The sequence below is a fragment of the Ambystoma mexicanum genome, chromosome 13 (assembly GCF_040938575.1).
Source record: "Ambystoma mexicanum isolate Mex_15411 chromosome 13, UKY_AmexF1_1, whole genome shotgun sequence".
NCBI lineage: Eukaryota > Metazoa > Chordata > Amphibia > Caudata > Ambystomatidae > Ambystoma > Ambystoma mexicanum.
Window position 1 is genome coordinate 391,325,015 of NC_090938.1, and position 21,291 is coordinate 391,346,305.

The 21,291-nt window shown below is 47.4% G+C and overlaps 1 protein-coding gene across 4 annotated transcripts in view; it reads right to left on the bottom strand.

The window, feature by feature from the left end:
- Nucleotides 1-13,600: 13,600 nt before the first annotated feature.
- THTPA (thiamine triphosphatase) overlaps nt 13,601-21,291 on the bottom strand; it is a 1,084,607-nt gene continuing 1,076,916 nt past the window's right edge. For all 4 annotated transcript variants that reach the window (XM_069633960.1, XM_069633961.1, XM_069633962.1 and 1 more), the window contains one exon: nt 13,601-14,243. In XM_069633960.1, coding sequence (XP_069490061.1) covers nt 14,143-14,243 — 101 coding nt within the window. In that variant the 3' untranslated portion in view covers nt 13,601-14,142. The remainder of the gene's footprint in view (nt 14,244-21,291) is intronic.

The window sequence follows — 21,291 nt, forward strand, 5'->3', positions numbered from 1 at the left end:
CTTGTGAATCCACTGGAGGGTCCGCCGGATGAGTGGAAACGGAGAGAACGCGTAAGCGAACCTGTTCATCCACGGGAAGGAGAACGCCTCCCACAGCAATCCGGGTTGTGACCACCTGCTCGCGTAATGTACGCACTTCTTGTTCTCTCGGGTTGCAAACAGATCCAGGGATGGATGACCCCATTTTCTGAAGATGTTCGCCAGTTGTCGATCGTCCAGTTCCCACTTGTGCAGTTGATTCATTTCCTTGCTGAGTGAGTCTGCTTCAATATTTTTGACCCCTGGAAGATGGTAAGCCATTATGCTCATATTCTGTTCGAGGGCCCAATGCCATATTTTTTGAGCTTTGCTCGAGAGCATCCTGGAACGAGTGCCCTCTTGTTTTCTGAGATAGAACATCGTTGTTGTATTGTCCGTTAGTATTCTGACGACCGATGCTCGTATGCGCAGCAAAATGGACTTCAGAGCTCAGCGTACGGCCCTTAACTCCAGCACGTTGATGTGAAGAGTGGACTCCACTGGGGACCATTGACCTTGAACTTGCAGGGACCCCAGATGGGCTCCCCATCCTTTCAGCGATGCATCCGTTACCACTGTCGCTTGAAAATCCGGCTCCTGCAGGGGCATCCCCCTCGTCAGATTGTCTGAGAGCTGCCACCGCTGAAGTGCCTGCAGAAGCTCACTGCTGGTGCTCAACTTGTCGGACCATAAGCCTTGACTCTGGGACCATCAGTCTGCCAGAAACTCCTGTACTGGCCTCATGAAGAGACACCAATTGTTCACCAATGGAATACAGGGCGCCCAGGCCCCTAGATGTGACATGTAGTTTTCTGACTTACACTTTCCAAGGAGGGCTTCACTAGCCCTGATTGAGTTTGGAATTCCGCGCCCAGAAATACCAAGTTCTTTGAGGGCGTTAACGAGGATTTCTCAAAGTTGATTGCAAAGCCCAAGCGCTTCAGAAGTTGCATGGTGGCCTCTAGGCTTGCCTGTGTTATGCTCGGCGACGAGCCCCTTATCAGCCAATCGTCCAGGTAAGGGTAAACATGGTGACCTTTCCTTCGCAGCCAAGCTGCCACTGGAGCCAAGCATTTTGTGAACATCCCGGGAGACGACTTCAGTCCGAAAGGAAGTACTTTGAACTGGTAATGGCTCCGACCGACTACGAACCTTAGAAACTTTCTGTGTCGTTGACGCATAGGTATATGAAAATACGCGTCTTGTAGGTCTAACAACGCCAGAAAATCTCCCGGCTGTACGGATCGGATGACTTCCTGAAGCGTAAGCATTTTGAACTTCAGATTTTTTAGGGTCTTGTTGAGAGCCCGAAGGTCCAGAATGGGTCGCCACTTGCCGTTGGGTTTCTTGACCACGAAGTAACGAGAGTAAACTCCCCGGCCCCTCTCGGCCACCGGGACAAATTCTAAAGCCCCTTTTTGCAGCCTAAACTCCACTTCCTGTTGTAATATGTGAAGATGGGGTTGCGCCGAATACACAGGTGGAATTTGTGACAGCGTTTCCTTGAACTGCAAAGAGTGGCCTAGTTTTATTTTGTCCAATACCCAGCGGTCTGTTATTCTTCCCCACTCATCGACGTGACGGGACACCCTTGCTCTCAGGACGTCCTGAAGCCTGTCATTGATGGGACTTTGACTGCCTGTCTATCGCTGACGAGGAATATCCCCTTCTTCTCGAAGCCTGGTAGTTTCGGCCTCTTCACGTTGCCTGGACCGCACGCCTCTAACCTTGGGAGGAGTATGATGGCCTGCTGAAGTTTGGGTCTCTAGATGCGGTAAAGTGGGAATTTCCTGATGCTCCGCGGAAGGGACGAAAGGATCGAAAAGCTCTTCCGCTTTGCAGGGCTCCTAGTGACCTGGCCGTGTCCGTATCCTCTTTCATACCTTTCAAGGCCTCGTCCACTTTCTCTCTGAAGAATTGGTCACCCTCACATGGCACATTGAGCACCTTATACTGGACCTCCGATCTAAAGTTAGTACATTTCAGCCAGGCGTACCTTCTCAAAACCACTCTGTTTATTTGCTTGAACTCAGACTCTGCCAAGTCCACAGCGATGTTAATCGAGTGGTTTGATACCTTTTCCCCCCCTCAAAGACCAGTAACATGGCCGACTTTCTATGCTCCTCAGGAAGGTGTTCTAGGATAGGGGCTAAACAATGCCACATCTCCCCGTTGTACCTTGCCATAATTGCCAGCGAGTTAGCTGCTTTAACCGTCGTCGCTCCTACGGATAGAACCTTCTTACCAAATCCGTCCTGCCTTCTAGCCTCATTATCCGGAGGGGTAGAACATTTGTGTTGCGATCTGGCCTTCCTAGCCGCTGCCGCCGACACTACCGACTCTGGAGAAGGTTGAGCGGTCAAGCATTTAGGCATAGAGTCTGTGATGGTCTCCTGAGGAGGAGGTCTTTGAAGGATCTTTTCCTTTTTTCAACAAAGATGAAGAAGACTTTCCTTGATGGCGATCCTGCCCATGCTTCAACAAGGATTCTTTCGCCGGGTGTTTCTCTGAGGGGCGTTTTTCCATAGATCACAGTTTCTTCGTCAGAGGCTCTGCTGACACCGACTGGCGATGGGATTCTGCCTTCGATGACTTAGGCCTGGATGCTAGACTGAGCGCAGATCCTACCTCCAATGAAGGGTAGGTTCACTCATTTAGGCACGTCACCAGACGCCTATTCCAATCCTTTAGCGTTTTCTGTGAGAAACCCTTACAGATTTCACAACTGTCCCCTGAGTGATGTGGGTGTAGACAGTACAAACAATCCATGTGCCCATTTCCTTCATAGGCTTATTTCAGTCCGCACGTGGCACACGGACGGAACAATGCCTTTCCAGACATTTTAATGAAGTGTTTTAATCAAAAGTAGAAAAAACATGAGGTGCTCCCGCTACTTTGGAGACGGTTGAAATCTGAAGGGAGCCACGGGGGCGGGGCTATTTATACCCCTACCTCCTATTGGGTCAGGCATACGCAGCCCGAAAACGACAGATAGGACACAGAAGTACATTTTTTCCTATGGAAAACGTCTTTATAAATATACCGAGGGTTTCCGGCCTGATGACAGGGAATATTCTAAGCATGTGAATCCATGAAAGATCCAATGCTGGATAAATATACATAGATACAAGGTACATAGCAAGAGAAAGGAAGGTAGGTGGTCTGGATCACAAGTACATAAATAGCAGAATTATTCTAAGCAGAAGTCCGGGGAGGTACTTAGTAGAGAGATGCAGTTTATCGGGTGTCATTGGTCCAGAGCCAAGTTAGCAAGTTGCATCTGAATCTAGAGTAGGGCTGATACTCTCTCAAGGCTGTGGATAGTGCATTCCAGGCACGTGCAACTATGACTGGGAAGCTGGCTCCACCAGCTTTAGAAAATCTGAATCTAGGAATTTCTAGGGAGAGATGGTTAGAGGCTCTAGTGTGGTGAATGGATGTTTTTCTAGGCAGTCTGGCAGAGATATAAGGGGGCACAGTATTATTAAGTCCTTTGTAGGTAAGGGATACTCTTTTGAGGAGTATTGTATCACTGATTTTTAACCAATGGTGGTCTTTCCTGATATTATATATATGCTCTCAGGGCATTATTCAGGGCATGTGGGTATGTTCAGGGCTGCTCCAAGGGCATTATTTTGCAGTATTTGCATTTTCTTTATGATATTTTTATTGGCGCCTGCATATAGGGCATTACAATAATCAAGCTTGGACATTATTAGTGCATTGGCTAGTGTAATACAATTCGTTTTGGAAAGGTAAGGTCTACAGGCCCTGATCAGTTTACAGGTATAAGCTGTAGAGGAAGCCATGGAACTGACTTGTTTTTTGAGGGATAGTGTGGAATCAAGGTAGAAACCAAGTGTTTTTACCTCTGTTACTACTTTGATAATGTTGCCATCGATGTTAAAGGCAGTGTAACTGGGGCTATGTTTTTTGAGGTTGGAGTCGGAGCCCAGAATCAAGATCTCAGTTTTATCGTCATTCAAGCAGAGGCCCTGTGAAGTCATCCATGCCTGAATGAGGAGGTATATCTTACTTACCAGAGCCGTGTCTTTGACAAAGTTGGCAGACAGGGGTATGAGGATCTTTGTGTTGTCGGCATAATTGGTATAGGTAACACCCAACCTGTCAAGTTTGTCGAAAAGTGGCTTAGTAAAGATGTTATACATTGTCAGTGAGACACATGAGCCTTGTTGGACACCACAGGTGATTTGTATTGGGTTAGCTGGAGCTACAGGGGGGAAAACTCATCGTACGGTTAGCTAGGAAGGATTGTACGCAGGCTATGGCTTCACTTGAAAAATGGGCGGCTGACGCAAGATGCTTGCATAACACTCCATGGTCCACCAGGTCAAAGGCTGCCGATAGGTCGAGGAGTAACATAGCTGTTTTACCATAATCCTTCAACTCGTCGATTTGTGTCTTGAGGTCAATTAAGGCCGTTTCAGTAACGTGTTGTGGTCTGAATCCAGATTGGCGAGATCCTAGTAGTTGGTTTGCCTCCAAATGTTTTTGTATCTGGAGGTAGGCTACTCTATCAATGCTTTTGAGGAGGAATGGGTCCGTGGTAATGTGCCTATAATTGGTAGGGATAGCCAGATCTAGAGTCGGTTTCTTAAGGAGTGGTAATACCCAGGACTCTGAGGTTTATAGGGACAATGCTTGAATTAAAGGAGGCATTTATTAGCTTAGAGATGAAAGGTGCTAGGTCTCTAGCTGCGTCCTTAATAACCTGTGCAAGGCAACCATCCCCCTGGCAGTTAGACAATTTCAGGGATAATATAACAGTTTCTGTTTCCAGTATGGAGATATTGGTAAACGCGAAAGGTTTGTCGATACTCGGTGTATCTGCCAGTGGGGTGATGTGAGTCGCTGTCGAGTGCAGAGTTGCTTTTTAGTTTGCCATTTCTGTCTGTAAAGTTATTATTTTATTTGAGAAAGCATTTTGGATGCTGGTGCACCATTGTTTGTCTTTTGGGACGTTATCAGTGGGAGCAATAGGATTTTCCATTTCCCTGAGAATAGTGAAGAGCTCTTTGGAGTTGGAGTTGGCCTTAATGATTCTATCATTAAATGTGTTCTTTAGTTTGGATTATTTCTTTCTTATATCTATTCGCAAAACTAGCTGGTAGTGTTTTGTTCTCAGCCGTTGGTGAGTGTCTCCAGATAGCTTGGAGTTTTCTTTTTTGGATACATAATTCTTTGAGGTGGGTAGTGAACCACAAATTGAGGTGGGACTTTTGTTCGCTTTTGCTGGGGCAATGGTGTCCAAGGCCTTGGACATGGTGTTGTTGAAGTTCTCAACTAGTGTGTTAGAGTCGGAATTATTAGAGCTAACAGAGAGAGCTAGTAAAAGGAGGGGGGAGTAGTTTCTCAACAGTCATTTCTTTTTTTACTTCTTGTTGGGAGAGGTGGTACTGTTTCGAGAGTAACCAACTTTTTAGACTCTATAGTGGATGAAAAGCCAATGAGATGGTGATCAGTCCAGGCTTGTAGAGTTATATTAGTAATGGTGATGGAGCAGTTTAAATTGGCTATCCAGTCTAAAGTGCGTCCTTTTATGTGTGTTGGAGCTAGAACTTTTTGGGTCAGGTCATGTTCGACTAAAATGGTTTCAATAGGTTGGGCCTATTTGTCGTCAGCATCATTAAAGCCCAGATTGAAGTCGCCTAATAATAAGAGCTGAGTGGAATCTTTTATGTTGTTAGTGAGGAGACTTGAGAGGTCTTCCTCAAAGGTACCTAGAGGTCCAGGTGTCTGTACGCTAGGAAAATGGCAACTTAGTTTTAGCTATGATGGCAAGGCCACCTCCTCCACTACATATTTACATCATCAGAAGTGACCGCACAGAAAATAGCGTTCCAAGGAATATCATCAGTCTTGAAATTCTAGGACAAGGGTTCACATTTTGAGTAGAAAGTCACATGCCACTATAATTCTAAACATACACAGAGCACACATTTTCTTACTTGCCAAGAGTTAATTATTAATAGCCAATGGATATTGGCAAGTGCACAATTTGAGCCCTGCCCTTAGCCATCGTTGGCCGTGGCTTTAAAACAAGTTTCCATGTTTTCCAAATATAACTTTCGATGTGCATTATACAAAGGGTCACTATTATTAACATGTAACAACTCCATAGTTTTGCAATCCAGAAGAGTAGAGTTTTTCAATACCAAAAGCTACAAACGAAATCACTTTTACGGACACTCAATTTCGGCAGATAAGGCACAGTGAGAACACATGATTTGACCAGGATCAAACACTGAGTGGCGAAACAGTATGCGATTTAAACAATGGACCACATATCTTCCAAGCTATTGTTAATATAAGTATTTGTTAATGTTTGCGTTTCAAGAGATGAAACAAAAGTTGTATAGCAATGGCTTGAAAAGTGCAAAACAACATAAGAAAGTAACGTGACTTTGTATGAACTGTTAAAGAAACTAGTCTATCAAAAAGAATATGATTATAGCTTTATTTTACCCATCCTGACTGAAAGACCACAGTACATGCCTTCAAAGGAGTGAGGGCCTGAAGAAAATTAATAATAATCGCATTTAGGTTTTAAAACAGTATTCACAGTGAAAGAGAATGCAACTCAATATATGGTCAAATGCTTGAGTGTTTATTTCATGCAGCATGCAACGGTTTTCTCCCCCCACCCCACCCCTCGTCACATATATTCACAGCTCTTAATAGACAACATACCTTCCCAACGCAGCCCAGGTCTCTTTTCCATCAACCTGTAATCTCTTATTGCCACGCTTTGCTGATAGAAATGGATCCCCGAGATGGAGGAGCGGTACTTCCTTGCTCGTTGGAGTTATGTTATGTTAAAGGTACTTGTATAGCGCACCGTAACCAACGGAATTGGTCCCCAGGCGTCCGGCGGATCTGCAAACAAGGAGGGCAGGTAGGGTTAGTCGGGTGGAGCGGGAGAAGGAGAGGTGGTGTGTTGTTGGCGGCCTCAGCTCGGTATACACCGAGTGCTGGGCTTTGGTGCAAGTATCGGATCGGGCGAGACCTTGTGTGCTGTAGGTGCTGTTTATGCGTTGTTGATGCAGTGTGGTAAAGTGCATGCGGGTTGCTGTGAGAGAAATGGGTCGAGTATGGAGAGATTTGAAGGTTGGGTAAGTGGGGTCTGTATCCTGATTCTGATACTTCTGGTTTCGTTTGAGCTGTATCTCTGTGGGTGGGGTTGTTGCTGATTCCTTATAGGCCGTCTCGCTGTGGTGTGTGATGGTGGGGCGCAGATCCAGCTGTATCCTAGTGAGTATTAGTATGGAGTGATAGGAATGTTTGAACCTTTCCTTTGGGTGTGGAACTGAGGTTGCTACTACCTATTCTCCAGTTATCATTTGTGGCAGTGGTCTGTTGGAGCTTGGAAAGGGTCAGTGTGCTGTTGATGAGACGTCCTAGTGTTTCCATCTTGGTCAGCCTGTGTATTCAGTTGTTATTTTCCTCCTATCATGACTATCTTTCATTTAGTCCTTCGGTTTTTCGTGGGGTGACTTCCTTAAGAGCTATTGTTTGGTTATTGTTGGTGTGTGATGGTGCTGTGTGCTTCCCGCTGTATATTGATGAGCATTGTGTAATGTGAATTCTTATTCTGTTTCTCACCCTCTGGTTTGGAGCTTATTGATGGGAGTTCCCTATTCCCTTGCTATCTGCCCTGACTAGGTCTGATGGGAATGGCTATGGTTTGGGGCAAGGGTGCTATTGATGGGTCATCCTGGTGTTTTCGTCTTGCTATGTGTTCGGTCTTTTGGGTCCTATTACGGTTGTCTCTCGGTTAGTCGTTTGTTATGTCGTGGAGTATTTTCCTTAGGATCTTTTCCCCGTCGATTGCTTGGTGTGGATCAGGGTCTGTCTCTTCGTTCATCAATGTTTAAATTGTGTGTGTCCCCCTGTGGGCGTTCTTCTAGTTCTGACATGAAGAGCCAAGTTTTGAGTAGTTTCCTGAATAGTAGGTGATTTCTTGTGTTACGTATGTACTTTGGAAGGTCGTACCAGGTTTCTGGCGCTTGGCGAGAGAAAGAAGATCCTCTGAGTTTTCTTTTGTTGTAGTGTTTTGGTTCCAGGCGGATGCCATTGCTTGATCTGAGCGTTCTTGTTGGTTGATGTAGATGCAGTTTGTCTCTGAGGAGCTCAGTGCATTGTTTGTGTACTGCTCTGTGCGTGATGCACATTGTTTTGAATTTTATTTGTTGTTTTATTGGTAGCCAATGTAATGTTTTTAGCGCTGGTGTGGTGTGTTCTCTTCGGGGTAGTTTCAGAAGCAGTCTGGCTGCCGCATTTTGTATGCGTTGTAGTTTTTTTAGAAGTCGTTCAGGCATTCCCAAGTATAAGCTGCTGGCGTAGTTTACTTTAGGCATGACGACAGCGATGATGGTAGTTGTTTTTTTGGTGAATGATAGGAATGGTAGGATCCTCCTTGCCGCTCGCAGGAGAAAGCAGCATTTCTTGAGTACATGAAAAAAGTGTGAACTCCTAGATTTGAAGGCTTTGGAAAGCTAATGTGTACGGAGACGAAAGACTCATGGCCACATGCCAATGCCGGTACTGAGGGGCGGTTAGTACAGGGCCGGCCCATTTGAAGCATTGGTTAGGGACATACGTAGACCTCAACACTGGATGCTGAGAACTCGAAGCAGCCTCCCAGCCATGTGCTTGAATTCTAGCATGAACCTGAGACCGGCAATGGACTGCCAGACCGAGACCACAATCCCCCCCGCCCACACCTTACAAAAGCGAAAACGCGCACTTACGGGGTCGCTGGCTCGGGGAAGCAGGTGGCAGCCAGGGAAGAAGGAGCAGGCGGATGCCTGTTGTAACCGGCTCCCCAGTGGGGTTACCGCTGGGGGCGGCTTTGCAGGCTTTGGCGCAGCGGGGGAGGGGGCGCAGCGGAACCAATCCTGGGGGTTTAAATAGAGCCCTGGGGGAATGAGGTGAGCATAGGTCTTCACCTCGTCCTGCCGGATTGTCGCTGCCGTGCCTGCACTGCTGCCAGGAGCCCTCGAGCCACCTTAGAGTTCTTTTCTTCTTTGCTGCCCCAGACTTGAAACCCGATTGCCTTTGTTGATGCGCTGTCCCCGGACGTGAAAGGAGCATACTTGGAAGAATAATTGTTCCCTTATCTCCATGCCGCGGACGGTGGTGCAGCGAGGTAAGGAGGGTTCACTTGCATGAAAAGTTTGGCGCTGTGTGTTTTCACAGAGACACGGTTTACGATTTTTGCAGGATGAGAAAGCTCTGAGTGAGAGAGCTAGGTTGGCTGGACATCCAGGCACAGGGTTCAGGAGACCTTCATTTGGGAACAAGTGGATTGCTGCAGTAGGTGACAAAAGTACTGTGATTATCTTAGCAGCGAAGGAGTGATTTTGTACACCCGAGAGGCAAACAAGGCGGTCATTGTATGCAAGCATAGTATATCGGGGAGAGGGCATAGGGTGTGTGCAATCCAAAAAAAAATATATAAATAAAAATATATAAAGAATTAAATAAAACAGTTAAGCAAGAGATGGGCCCGACAACATTGGTGGCCATCGTCACCTTGCTGCATGGAAAAGAGGTAGGGGCGGCGCTAGGATCTCTCACGAGTAGTAGGAGGACAGGATAGGCGGGAAGGGTCCGGGCGTGTCGCAGGTGGGGCGGGGGGAACACAGTCGAACCCCCGCCCTCTAGGCCACAGAGGAATAATGTGGCCCCCACAGCGGCTTTCCCAGCAGAAAAAATAGGAGAGTGGGGGGTAGTACGGCTTCAACCCCTGCAATAAGGGCAGCAGTTGTGGCATCCACTCCCACTCAGCTGACAGGCTTTGGGGGTGCGGCAGGGAGCACAGGGAATGTCAGGCTGGAAGGATTGGGGGGGCAGGTGACTCTGGCAGATAGCACCCCAGGAGCAGGAGCAAGTAACCCAGCACTGAACGCCAGGGCTAATGGTAACAATGGGGCTGCAGAGTCCTTTTGGGGCCAGGGGTTCCGGGTCAGCCGGGCTCCTGGGGGATGAGTAATGGGTTGGAATTGGGTTTTGGGTGGGGCGTCCCACCTTCAGGGTCACAGGGTGTGTGGATGGGGGGTGCCTGGAGGGTACTGGGGGGGCTGGTAGGAGGGGGGGGCAACAGCAGGGCTGGGTGGGACCAGCCAGGGTTGTCCCATTGCCAAAGGATCAGCAACGGAGGGGGAGAGGGCTCAGGGGAGCTGGTCACAGGGGCAGTAAATCCAGACCCACCAATGATGTCAGGAGGAGAGTGTCTCCTGATGGGACCAATGACGAATACACAGGTAGGAGCAGGTGAGCATTTGCAGGTAGCAAGGAGTGTGATTAATAATACAGATGGGGTGAGTGCACATGGCACAACAAAAGTGGGCATTGGGGCCACATAGGTGGGGGGCAGGAAGGCAGGGCAAGCCTACGCCCCAATCCAGCAAAACGTACCAGGGTTCACTGACCTGGCACATGCCTCTGGAAACCAAAGAGAAAATATGGAAGGAAAAATACATTGATATATTCTCACTCTTGGACTACAGAAGGGTAGAGGAGTGCAAGGAGATAAAGAGTGATGGGAAGGACAAGAAATTCTATGTAGAGAAATAGTTGACCAACTGGGTGACTGGTTTTTCGATATTCGCAGCCATACTATTGGAGAAATGTCCGGAGTGTAGTCAGAAGTTGTGGTCATACAATCACTTAATTTTGACAATGTATGACTGTATATTTGGTGCTTGGTTGGTGTATGACGAGAGATTCAGGAGTGCAAAGGCAGGGAATGCTGCACTAGATTAGGGCTCTAGGGCCATGGACATATGGGCTAGCTGCACAGCAGCACGGCCAGCCAGCGGTAAGGGTTTCTGAAAGGTACAGGGCTTCCAGAACGGGGGACGTGGGGACAAAAAGGGGGAATACTGGGCATACAAATCATCGTGTGCTAGGCCAGTCTGCAAATTTAAGCACCTCTGTTCATTCCATGGGATGTAAGGACATGGGGAAGCAAAATGCATCAAGCGCAGCAATGAGCAGATGTAGGTGTGTGGGGCTCAGCCGGCCACCGAAGGGACCACCCTCACTCATACGTGTGGAAGTGTTGAGGGTATGGGCAAATAGGTATATCTCGGCTGAGTGATGCAGGGTGGTTAGTGAATGGGTTTTCACAAGGCTTCCGGATTCTAGTCGAGAGTTTTCACTTCCCCGGTACCAGAAAACCAGAGACCTGCCAGGTCACAACCATCGATACTGATGGACAAAGTGGCAAAGGAGGTCAAGTTGGAGAGATTTGCAGGTCCATTTGCGGTACCGCCTCTTCAGGGGTTGGTTTGCTCCCCATTGAGGATTGTCCAAAAGAAAGAGCCAGGGAGTTATAGGCCGATACATAACTTATCTTTTCCAAAGGGGAAGTCAGTTAATGATGCCATTGACAACGATTTATGTGCTGTAAGGTATACCTCTTGACTCAGGGGTGGCACGGTTGCAACACATGGGTAAAGGGGCACTATTGGCAAAGGCAGACATTGAGGCCGCCTTGCGGCTACTGCCGGTACACCCTGAGGACTATCACTTGCTGGAGTTCCAGGTAGGGGGACAATTTTACTACGACAGGTGCTTGCCGATGGGGTGCTCCATTTCATGCACTTACTTTGAGAGATTTAGCACGTTTCTAGAGTGGGTGGCCAAGAAAGAATGTAAGGGGGCAAAGTTACTGCATTTCATAGACGAATTCCTGTTCATGGGAGAAAAGGGGACTTAGGAGTGCATCAGGGTGCTGAGAACTTTTGATGAGTTGGCAGAAAAAATGGTGGTGCCCTTGGAAGCGGAAGGAAAAAACGGAGGGCCCCACCACCTTGTTGTGTTTTCTGAGCATTGAGATTGAATGTGAGGCGGGTGAATGTCATCTACCCAGTGACAAAGTGTGGGACTTCACAGGGGCAGTTGCCGTCTGCCTAGGGGCCTAAAAGGTGACCCTTGGGCAGCTGCAGAGTTTGGTTGGTCAGTTGAATTTCGCTCTCAAAATCATTCCAATGGAGAGGCCCTCTCCCGTTCCATAGCAGGGGCAATGTCGGGCCCGAATTAACCACATCACCACACCAGGTTGTCCAAAGAACAAAAACAGGACCTGCAAATTTGGGACCATTTTCGGAGAAAGTTTAATGGGGTATGGGTCTGGCCGGAAAAAACTGACTGCAATGGCTAGTTGGTCCTATACACAAATGCAGCAGGGAGTGTGGGTTTTGGGGCAATCTTGGGCAACAAGTGGTGTGGTAAGAGGTGGCCAGACACCTGGAAAAGGGAAGGATTGTGTAAGAACACGACATTTTTGGAACTCTTTCCCATTATCATAGCACTGGCAATCTGGGGAAAGGAGCTAGAGGGAAAAGACAGTAGGTGGTCTGCTCAATCAACAACCGGAGTGCAACATGCCCAATGGTGGTGACGTTGCTAAAAAGATTGGTTGTACTGCGTTTAAAAGCAGATATTCGCTTTCGGGCAAAACATGTTCCAGGTGTCCTTAATAATGCGGCAGATGCTTTGTTCCGGAGGTGGTTGCCTGGGGCAGACCCAGCATGGTGAATTTCCCAGAGGCTCTTTGGGAGCTGGGTTCCCGGAATTAGCATCCTCGATTAATGTATCGGTATCAGGGAAGACAAAGGGGACATAAAAGAGGGAATTCAGGGACTTCTGCGGTGGGCAAGACCTGGTTGACATTTTCCACAAAAATGCCGCAAGACATTTTCTGGGTCACTTGCATGCTTGGGGAGCATCAGTAGGGGTAGCCAAAACAAAGACGACGGCCATTGGTTTCTTTTCAGGGTTACAAGGAAGGTCCCAGCCTTCCACCAATGTTGCAATTAAAAAAGGCATTAACTGGTTGGAGAAGGGCGGTGGCACCAGTAGGGGAAAGTAAGAGACCTCTGGACCCAGAAAAGATGTCAGCAATAGTGCAGGGACTGGAGGGAATCTTTTGGGATGGTTGGGGTTACAGAACGATGAGTCTGCGCCTTTGTGGCAGGTGGGGGGGGGGGAAGGACCATGGAGACCCTGAGATACCCTTCCAGGGGACTCCAGAGCCAGAATGGGGCACGGCAACCAGAGCTCACAGCGGGGGAAGGGAGTGGCAGGACCGGGGGGCAGCTGCGACCGCTAAGAAAGCGGGGCTGCCTCCCGGTAACACCTCCCGCTAAGGGCATGGTGGGGAAGGGACAGGGCCTCACCATGCATCATCCCGGCGGGGCAGAGAGCCATGTTTCACCTGGATCACTTCAAATGTGAATTATGCAGGAATTGTTGAAATTGTGTATACGAAACGTCACATTTTCCGAGTGCATTGATTATTGGCTGCGAGATTTAAAATGTGTCCGGTTTAGCATCCAAAGAAGATATGTGTCACGTGTGTTCACTCTTCGCCTAGGCATGCCACCTTGCTCAGCCCATCGGTGTGCACGCTTACAATACAGGGTCTCTCAAGGCATTGCATCCTGTGAATTGCTGGTCTCATACAGTTTTCTGAAGCATGCAATTCCACCTACCTGAGCACATTCTTCGTGGGCGTGGCCACATTTAATAAAACAATAAATATCTAATGACAGAGCTTGCAACTTCTTTATTGAGATGCTTCGGATAACCCCACGCTCCCAAATAAATAGACTTAAGTCAAGCAAGTGCACCTTATTACAGTCTGAAATCGTCCAACATTTGAAATTAAATAATGGATGACAAGCTTTCCATTTTCAAGTTCACAAAAAGTGCACCATAAGCTTGTGAACTGTAAAACCTGTAATATATTGCCATCTAGCAAAACCACAGGCATTCAAGAACTATCCTTCACGTTCCCCGACCTTACCAACCAATGCCTCCGATGGTAGCAGGGACAGCAAAGCACAGCGGGACTTCAGAAATAGTGCATTAAAAGACCACTGAAACAGGTGTACTGCGGCCTTCTGGCTACATGGATCTTACAAGTTCATGCCTGAGAAAGCAGTGCTATCCGTCCGCTTACACACAGCCGTCTACAGCAGAGCTATCTTAGAGGCATTCGCTTCAGAGATGAAGTGTCTTTGTCGTGTGCCCGCATCAAAGCGCACCTCGGCCTCATTCCTCACAGCACCCCTGGGCTCTGCGCTTCGTTTCTCACATCACCCCCGCCTCCTTCAGCTTCTGGTAATGTGCAGGTCGGTATTGCTGCAGGTAAGTGGCTACCTTGCCCGGGATGCGACGTGCATCAGTAACACCTGCAAAGGTATCGAAACAAAGTTTGAGCAGAAAGTATTGTAACTGGCAAAGTGATGAGTCGTCAGTCATTTGTGACGAAATAAACCCCCTCCAGCTCCAGATCGCGCTCCCTAAATATACAGAATGTAATAGTTTTAGTCAGCCACCCTGGTATCTGCCACCACAGAACGCCTTGCATGTACTCAATTCAGACAGAAGCTCAAAGATGGCTGCTCGTTACGAACTCAAGTTGCTGCCTTTGGCACTCACGTCCTAATCACATGCATATACCAATGTTATGTTAAGTTAAAGGTACTTGTATAGCGCACCATCTCCAACGGAATTGGTCCCCAGGCGCTCTGGCGGATCTGTAAACAGGAAGGATGGATAGGGTTAGTCGGAAGGAGGGGAGAAGGAGGGTGGGAGAAGTGGTGTGCTGTTGGCAGTTTCAGCTCGGTGTACACCGGGTGCTGGGCTTTGGTGCTAGTATCGGATCGGGTGAGGCTTTGAGTGCTGTGGGTGATGTTTATGTGTTGTTGATGCAGTGTGGTAAAGTGCGTGCGGGTTGCTGGGAGAGAGATGGTTGTGTGGGTTAAGTATGAAGAGGATTGAGGGTTGGGTTAGTGGCGTCTGTATGCTGATTCAGGTGCTTATGGTTCTGTTAGAGTTATATACCTGTGGGTTGGGTTGTTGCTGGTTCCTCATGGGCCGAAACGCTTTGGTGGTGCTGCACTGATCCAGCTGTATCATAGCAAGTATTGTTTCGATTGGTAGGTGCGTCGGAACCTTATCTTCGGGTGTGGGACAGGGTAGGTAATATCTATTCTCAGGTTATGTAGTGTGACACTGGTCGGTCGAGGCTTTGAACGGTTCAGGGTCGGAGTGGTGTTCGTGTGACGTCCTAGTGCATCCGTCTTGGTGAGCTTGTGTATTCAGTTGTTAGTTTCCTTCTGTCCTGACTGTCTTTCCGTTGGTTCTTTGGTTTCCGTGGGGTAAACATCCTTGGGGCTATTGTTTAGTTGTAGTTTTTTGTGTGGTGGGGCATTGTGCTTCCTGCTGTGTATTGGTGGACAGTGTGTAGTGATGAAACATTCTGTTTCTCAACCACTGGATTGGGGCTCGTGGTGCAGTGCTTGCTGTCCCTCTCTGTTTTGTCCTTAGCGCTGATGGGGATGGTTATAATTTAAGGTCATGGTCCTTTTGATGATTCGTCCTAGTGTTTCTGTCTTTGTCTTGCTACGTTTACAGTCTTTGGTCGTATTGCGGCAGTATCCTGTTCGGTCGTTTAGTATGTTGTGGGATACTTACCTTGGTTTTTCCCCATTGATTGATCGGTGTGTGTATCAGGGTCTCTCTACGTTCATTGATGTTTTAGTTGTGTGTGCGCCCCTGTGGCCGGTCTTTCTAGTTATGACGTGAAGAGCCAGGTTTTGAGTAATTTCCTGAATAATAGGTGGTTTCTTGTGTTACGAATGTATTTTGGAAGGTAATTCCAGGTTTTCGGGGCTTAGTGAGAGAAGGAGGATCCTCCAAGTTTTCTTTTGTTGTAGGGTTTTGGTTCCAGGCGGATGTCCATGCTTGATCGGAGCGTTCTTGTTGGTTGATGTAGGCACAGTTTGTCTCTTAGGAACTCAGCGCCTTCGGTGTGTACTGCTCTGTGCATAATGCACATTGTTTAGAATTTTATTTGTTTTTTTATTGGTAGCCAATGTAGTGTTTTCAGCGATGGTGCAGTGTGTTCTCTTCGGTGTAGTTTCAGGAGTAGACTGGCTTCCGCGTTATGAATGCGTTGTCGTTTTTTTAAGGTATAGGCTGTTGGCGTAGTCTACTTTCGACATGACGAGGCGATGATGGTGGTTGTTTTGTTGGCAACGATAGGAACGGTAAGATTCTCTTTGCCGCTCGTAGGAGGAAGCAGCATTTCTTGAGGAGAGCGTTTACTTGTGGCTCTAGCATGAGATCATTGTCCATCAGGACCCCCAGGTTTTTTTTTTTTTTTTAACAATCGGCGAGGGTCCTGGGGTTGCCCCGAGTTCCCTTGGCCAAGGGATGAATTGGTTTTCTCCTACATTTTTTGTGACTATCATTATTTCAGTTTTGCCTGGGTTGATTTTGAGGGAGTTGGAGTTCATCCAGAAGAATACATCGCGGAGGCAGTTTTCTTGCCTTGAGTTTATTTACGGATTGTCTTGTATTTTGAAGATTATTTGTGTATCATCAGCGTAGTTGTAGCAGGTGAGGCCGTGGCTTTTGATGATTCTGATAAGTAGATACAGGTAGATGTTGAATAGTAGCGGGGAGAAGGATGATCCTTGTGATACTCCATAGGTGGAATCTCTCGGGCTGGATTTGAAGGGTTCCATCCATACGGTTTCCGTTCTGTTTGTTAGGAAAGATTTGATCCATAGTAGGGTGGTGTCTGTTATTCCCAGTCCTTTTAATCTCGTTATGAGGGTGTCATGGTTGACTTTGTCGAATGCTGCCGATAGGTCTAGGAGTATCAAGGCAGTGCTGTTGTCCGAGTCTGCGTTGATTTTTAGATCATCCCATATTGAGAGTAGAGCTGATTCTGTTCTTCTCAGTGGTCTGAAGCCAACTTGTGCCTGGACTAGTAGGCCGTGCTCTTCTATAAACTAATGGGTTGCTTTGTATATGTACGTTTCAAGCAGCTTGGCTGTATACGAGATGTTGGAGATGGGTCTGTAGTTGGAGAGGTCCTCTACATTTCCCGCTGTATCTTTCAGTAGTGGCCTGATGTAGGCAGTTTTGAAGGCTTGTGGCATTTTTCCAGTTGCGATGGAATGGTCGAGGACGTTCCTGTGAAATTCCATGGGCGTTCCTTGTTAAAGAATCGATTTGTATATGTCTGGTGGGCAGGGGTCTTCGGGGGACCCTGAGTTATTGCTTTCATTCACCAGTTTGACGTATGTCTCCACTGATATTTCTGGAAAGTTTCGTAGTTTGTTTGGGTGTTCCTCCCGGGTGTAGGTAGGGGTCGTGGTCTGATCAGACGGTCTGCTTTGTATGGTATGTTGATGATTTTGTTTTTGAAGTGGTCTGCGAGGTCATTACAAAGTTTCGAGGACGGAGTTGGTGTGTTGTTACATCCCGCAGGGTTTTTGATTTCGTTCATGATTTTGAAGAGTTCTTTTTGGGTGTTTGGTGCTCCGAAGATTCGGTTGTCGTAGTGTTTCCTCTTTGCTTTTTGTATTTCCTTTTTGTATGCCCAGTTGTGTTGTAGGAATTTCAGTTTGTTCGCTCCATCGTTTTGTTTTCTCCAATCATGTTATAGTCTTCGGTTTTTCCTTTTCATGGTGCTAAGTATTGGGGAGAACCATTTTGCCATTGCCCGTTTATGAGAAGAAGTGAAGGGTTTTTCTTTGGCGATGTTGTCTATAGAAGTTGTAATCCAGGAATGCAGCAGGGTTACTTTTTGTCCAGGTCATCGTCTTCCATGAATGTTGGGTGTGGTTTTCTTAGCTCCAGGAGTTCACTCAGGTTGAAGTTTTTCATGGTTCTCCAGTTTCCTTTCATGGTGTTCGTTGTTTTGTCCGGTTGACTGTTTGTTGGGGTGGTCATTTTCATTACGAAGGGGATGATGAGGTGGTCCTGTGGTAAGGAGTAGTTTGTTAGCGAAGATTGGGTCAAGTGTATGCCCTGCAGAGTGGGTTGCTCCTTTGACTAGTTGTTGTAGGTTCATTGCTGCTAGTTGACTGGTTAGCAATTTTTGTATGGTCGTGGTTTCTCCTTCGAACTAGATGTTGAAGTCTCAGAGTCCGAGGACTATCAGGTGATTGTGTTTGATGGCTAGGACGGTGATTGCTTCTGTGAATGTGTCTACGAAGGTTGCATCGTAGGTTGGTGGTCTATATATTATTATGAATTTCAAGTTTGTTTTGGGGCTTACTGCTAGACGTATGATTAGGGATTCACATTTATCGATGTTAAGTGGATCTTCTAATTTGATAACCAGGTGTTCCTTGTGAATGATTGCCAATCCTCCCCCTCTTTTCGTTTTTCTGTTTGCTTGGATGCATTTGAAGTATTCAGGGAGGCAGTTGTTGAGGATGATCTTGTTGTTGTCGTCTAGCCAAGTTTCTGTTACAAACAGGATGTCGATCCCTTCGTCGCAGAGCAGATCGTATATCTCGGTGGCATGTTTGGACATTGACCTTGCATTGATGAGGTTGCAGTGGATCTTTTTGGTGTGGTTTTGCTCGTTAGTTGTTCCTTGTTTTGGTGGTTTGGTTGCGGTGCATCGTTATTAGCGTTGATTGGGGGTGGACGAGGATCAGCGAAAGCTGCATCTTCATTGGAGGAGGGCGTAATGAGGATCAGCGAAGACTGCATCTTCATTGAAGCGGTCTGCTAGATTGAAAGCTTGGCTGTTCATTGGTGTTGCTTCTCCGTTTGTGCTGGTTAGGTAGAGGTCCGTGAAGTCGTCTTCTTCGTTGAATTGGTCAGTTAGGTTGATGTTTGGGTTGCTGGTTATAAGATCTTCATCGTCGTTATCCGGTGTGGCACGGGTGTTGAGGGTGTCCTTCTGTTCTTGTGATGTATGCTGTGATGGGGTCGGGCTCAATCCACGTTCTTCTCGGGTGCTCCCATTTTTTTCATGGTTGTCTCAGGCTGTTCTTTGTGTGTTCTTGATGTCTCTGTGTCGTAGGGGTATCCTGGTTCTGGGGTTGTTGCGAGGCTAAGGTGTGAGATATAAGGATTTTTCCCCTTGGAAGTTTGTTCTGGTCGTTTTGGTTTTTGGCGTCGTTTCCTCTATTTGCTGTTGTTGCTTCGGTGGCAGGTTGGATTTGTGTGTCTGTGTCCAGTGCAGCCTTGTCTTGTGCCCTTTCTCGGCGTCCCTTCCTGGTCCGGGGCATTTTGGTGCTCAATGCGGAGGTGCCGGTTGAGTGGTTGGCTGCTGTGCCTTGTGATGGGAGTGCTGGTATTTCTTCTTGCGTTGGTAGGCTTGGGTGCTTTTTTGTGCTGTCTGTTCTTCAGGTGAGTTGGTTTGTGTATCCTCAGAGCGCTGTCCGATGGGGTTGTGGTGTTGGGCGTACAGTTGTCGGGGTGTAGTTCAAAGTTCAGTGCCGTCTATGTAGGTCTCTCGGAAAAAGGAGAGGGCAGTAGAACTATATCATCACGGTCTGGTCCTCACTAGGAGTATGTCAAGGTGGTTAAGCTAAGTTTGTGCTTGAGACTAAGTCTGACTATGTTCTAGAGTCTCGTATGGTAGGAGGGACTCTGAGTATTGTAATCCTTACAATGCAAATTTTGGGAGTGGAACCCCTGCTAAATTTTGGAGACCTGTATAGTGGGAGAGTGGCCTATCAATGCAATCTGAATATCATACAATACAATTTGGGAACAGAGCCCCTGCTAAATTCGGGAGACCTGTATAGTGGGAGAGAGGCCTATCAATGCAATCTGAATATCATACAATACAATTTGGGAACAGAGCCCCTGCTAAATTCGGGAGACCTGTATAGTGGGAGAGAGGCCTATCAATGCAATCAGAATATCATACAATACAATTTAGGAACAGAACCCCTGCTAAATTTGGGAGACCTGTATAGTGGGAGAGGCCTATCAATGCAATCTGAATATCATACAATACAATTTGGAAACAGAACCCCTGCTAAACTTTATAGTGGGTGAGGGATCCACGGCCAGCGGGTCAGATGAGTACTCTAATTTCTTCAGGGTGTGGGAGAGAGAGAGGCAATGGGAGCTAATAACACTGTTTTATATCGGTTTGTTAAGTGGCTAGGATTATAGGGTAGAGTGTTGGATCTACTCCTAACCCAGGCCGGTGTGCAGTGCTGGCTCCTAGGCCTCAATGGATGGATGGCCAGCCAATCGGGAGGCAGGGGCAGGCTGGAGGGAGGAAACCAGGACGGAAGGAGCGGGAGGGAGAGGGCTGGCAACGAGGCTTGGGCCTGCTGGAAACGAGCTAGAAACCGGGTCTGGAGGCCCAGGCGGACTCAGAGGCAGAAAAACACCTGCTCAGCTCCACGTTACTGCTAAAGCTACTAAAGCATTTTGTTGCTTTCAACAGGCAGGGGTTTTGTGGGGGCAAATAGAAACTGTAAAGGAGACGTTTATAAGCCGTTCGAGCAAGGCCATTGGAAACCCCTGTGCCCGACCCAGGCGCAAAACGTTGACACAGATCCTGCGCGCCAGCCTTCTGCCCGCATCTGTTACCAGAAAGACCCAAGCTATAATGCTCTTTCCGCTTCCAGACCTTCCTCCACGGGGATTCCCATTACATCAACTCTTTCCCTCAGGTGGTCATACAACGATCATAATATCCTTCCTCACCTTCAGCAGAGGTGCATCTCAGGCAGGTCTGCCACTGATAGAAACCGGTGTTGTCCCAATGTCCCAATCTAAGCTGCCGAAACGAGTCTTGGGGAGTGGACGCACACAAGAGAGCAGATTGTAAAACAAGAAGGTTCTGAATCTTAGAAAAGAGATGGAAACGAGGTTTTGGGGGAAGATTTCAGAAGCCGGAGGAGAAACTTCAGGTGCAAAAATACCTCAGCTGCAACCCTGGGTCCTAGTGAAGATGGAGGGATACGCCTTATGTGGTAACTTGGGGTATGACTTCCTAGAGTGCATTAACGAATGGATTTATTAAGAAAACCTGCCCGGTGTGAAGTAGTAATCAGACTTCGGCAGCATAGTGAGCAAACTGGAACCAAGTCACCCAGTGCATGCTGGAACTTGGAGTCAGATCTCCAAAAGGAGTGACTGGGACCTATCAAAGACAAGGCGGACAAGAAATCCAGTCACAACTCTTTCATAAACAATCAAAGTACATTTGTGGTTTGTCACTCAAGGGTTCACTGAGCATTCCAAGTCTTTCCAACAGCAACTGCTTCAAACATCTATACCTCTCGATTTCCCTATTGCTCAATCCAAATCTGAGTACAAGATCCTCAAACGCTACCATTCGATCATCTCCTCACACATCTCCTATCCTCAGAATTCCTTTGTTAGCCCATCCTTTCCAATACAATATTTTATTCTCAATCTGCAAACCCGGATTCAACCATATAGAAGCAGTGCTAT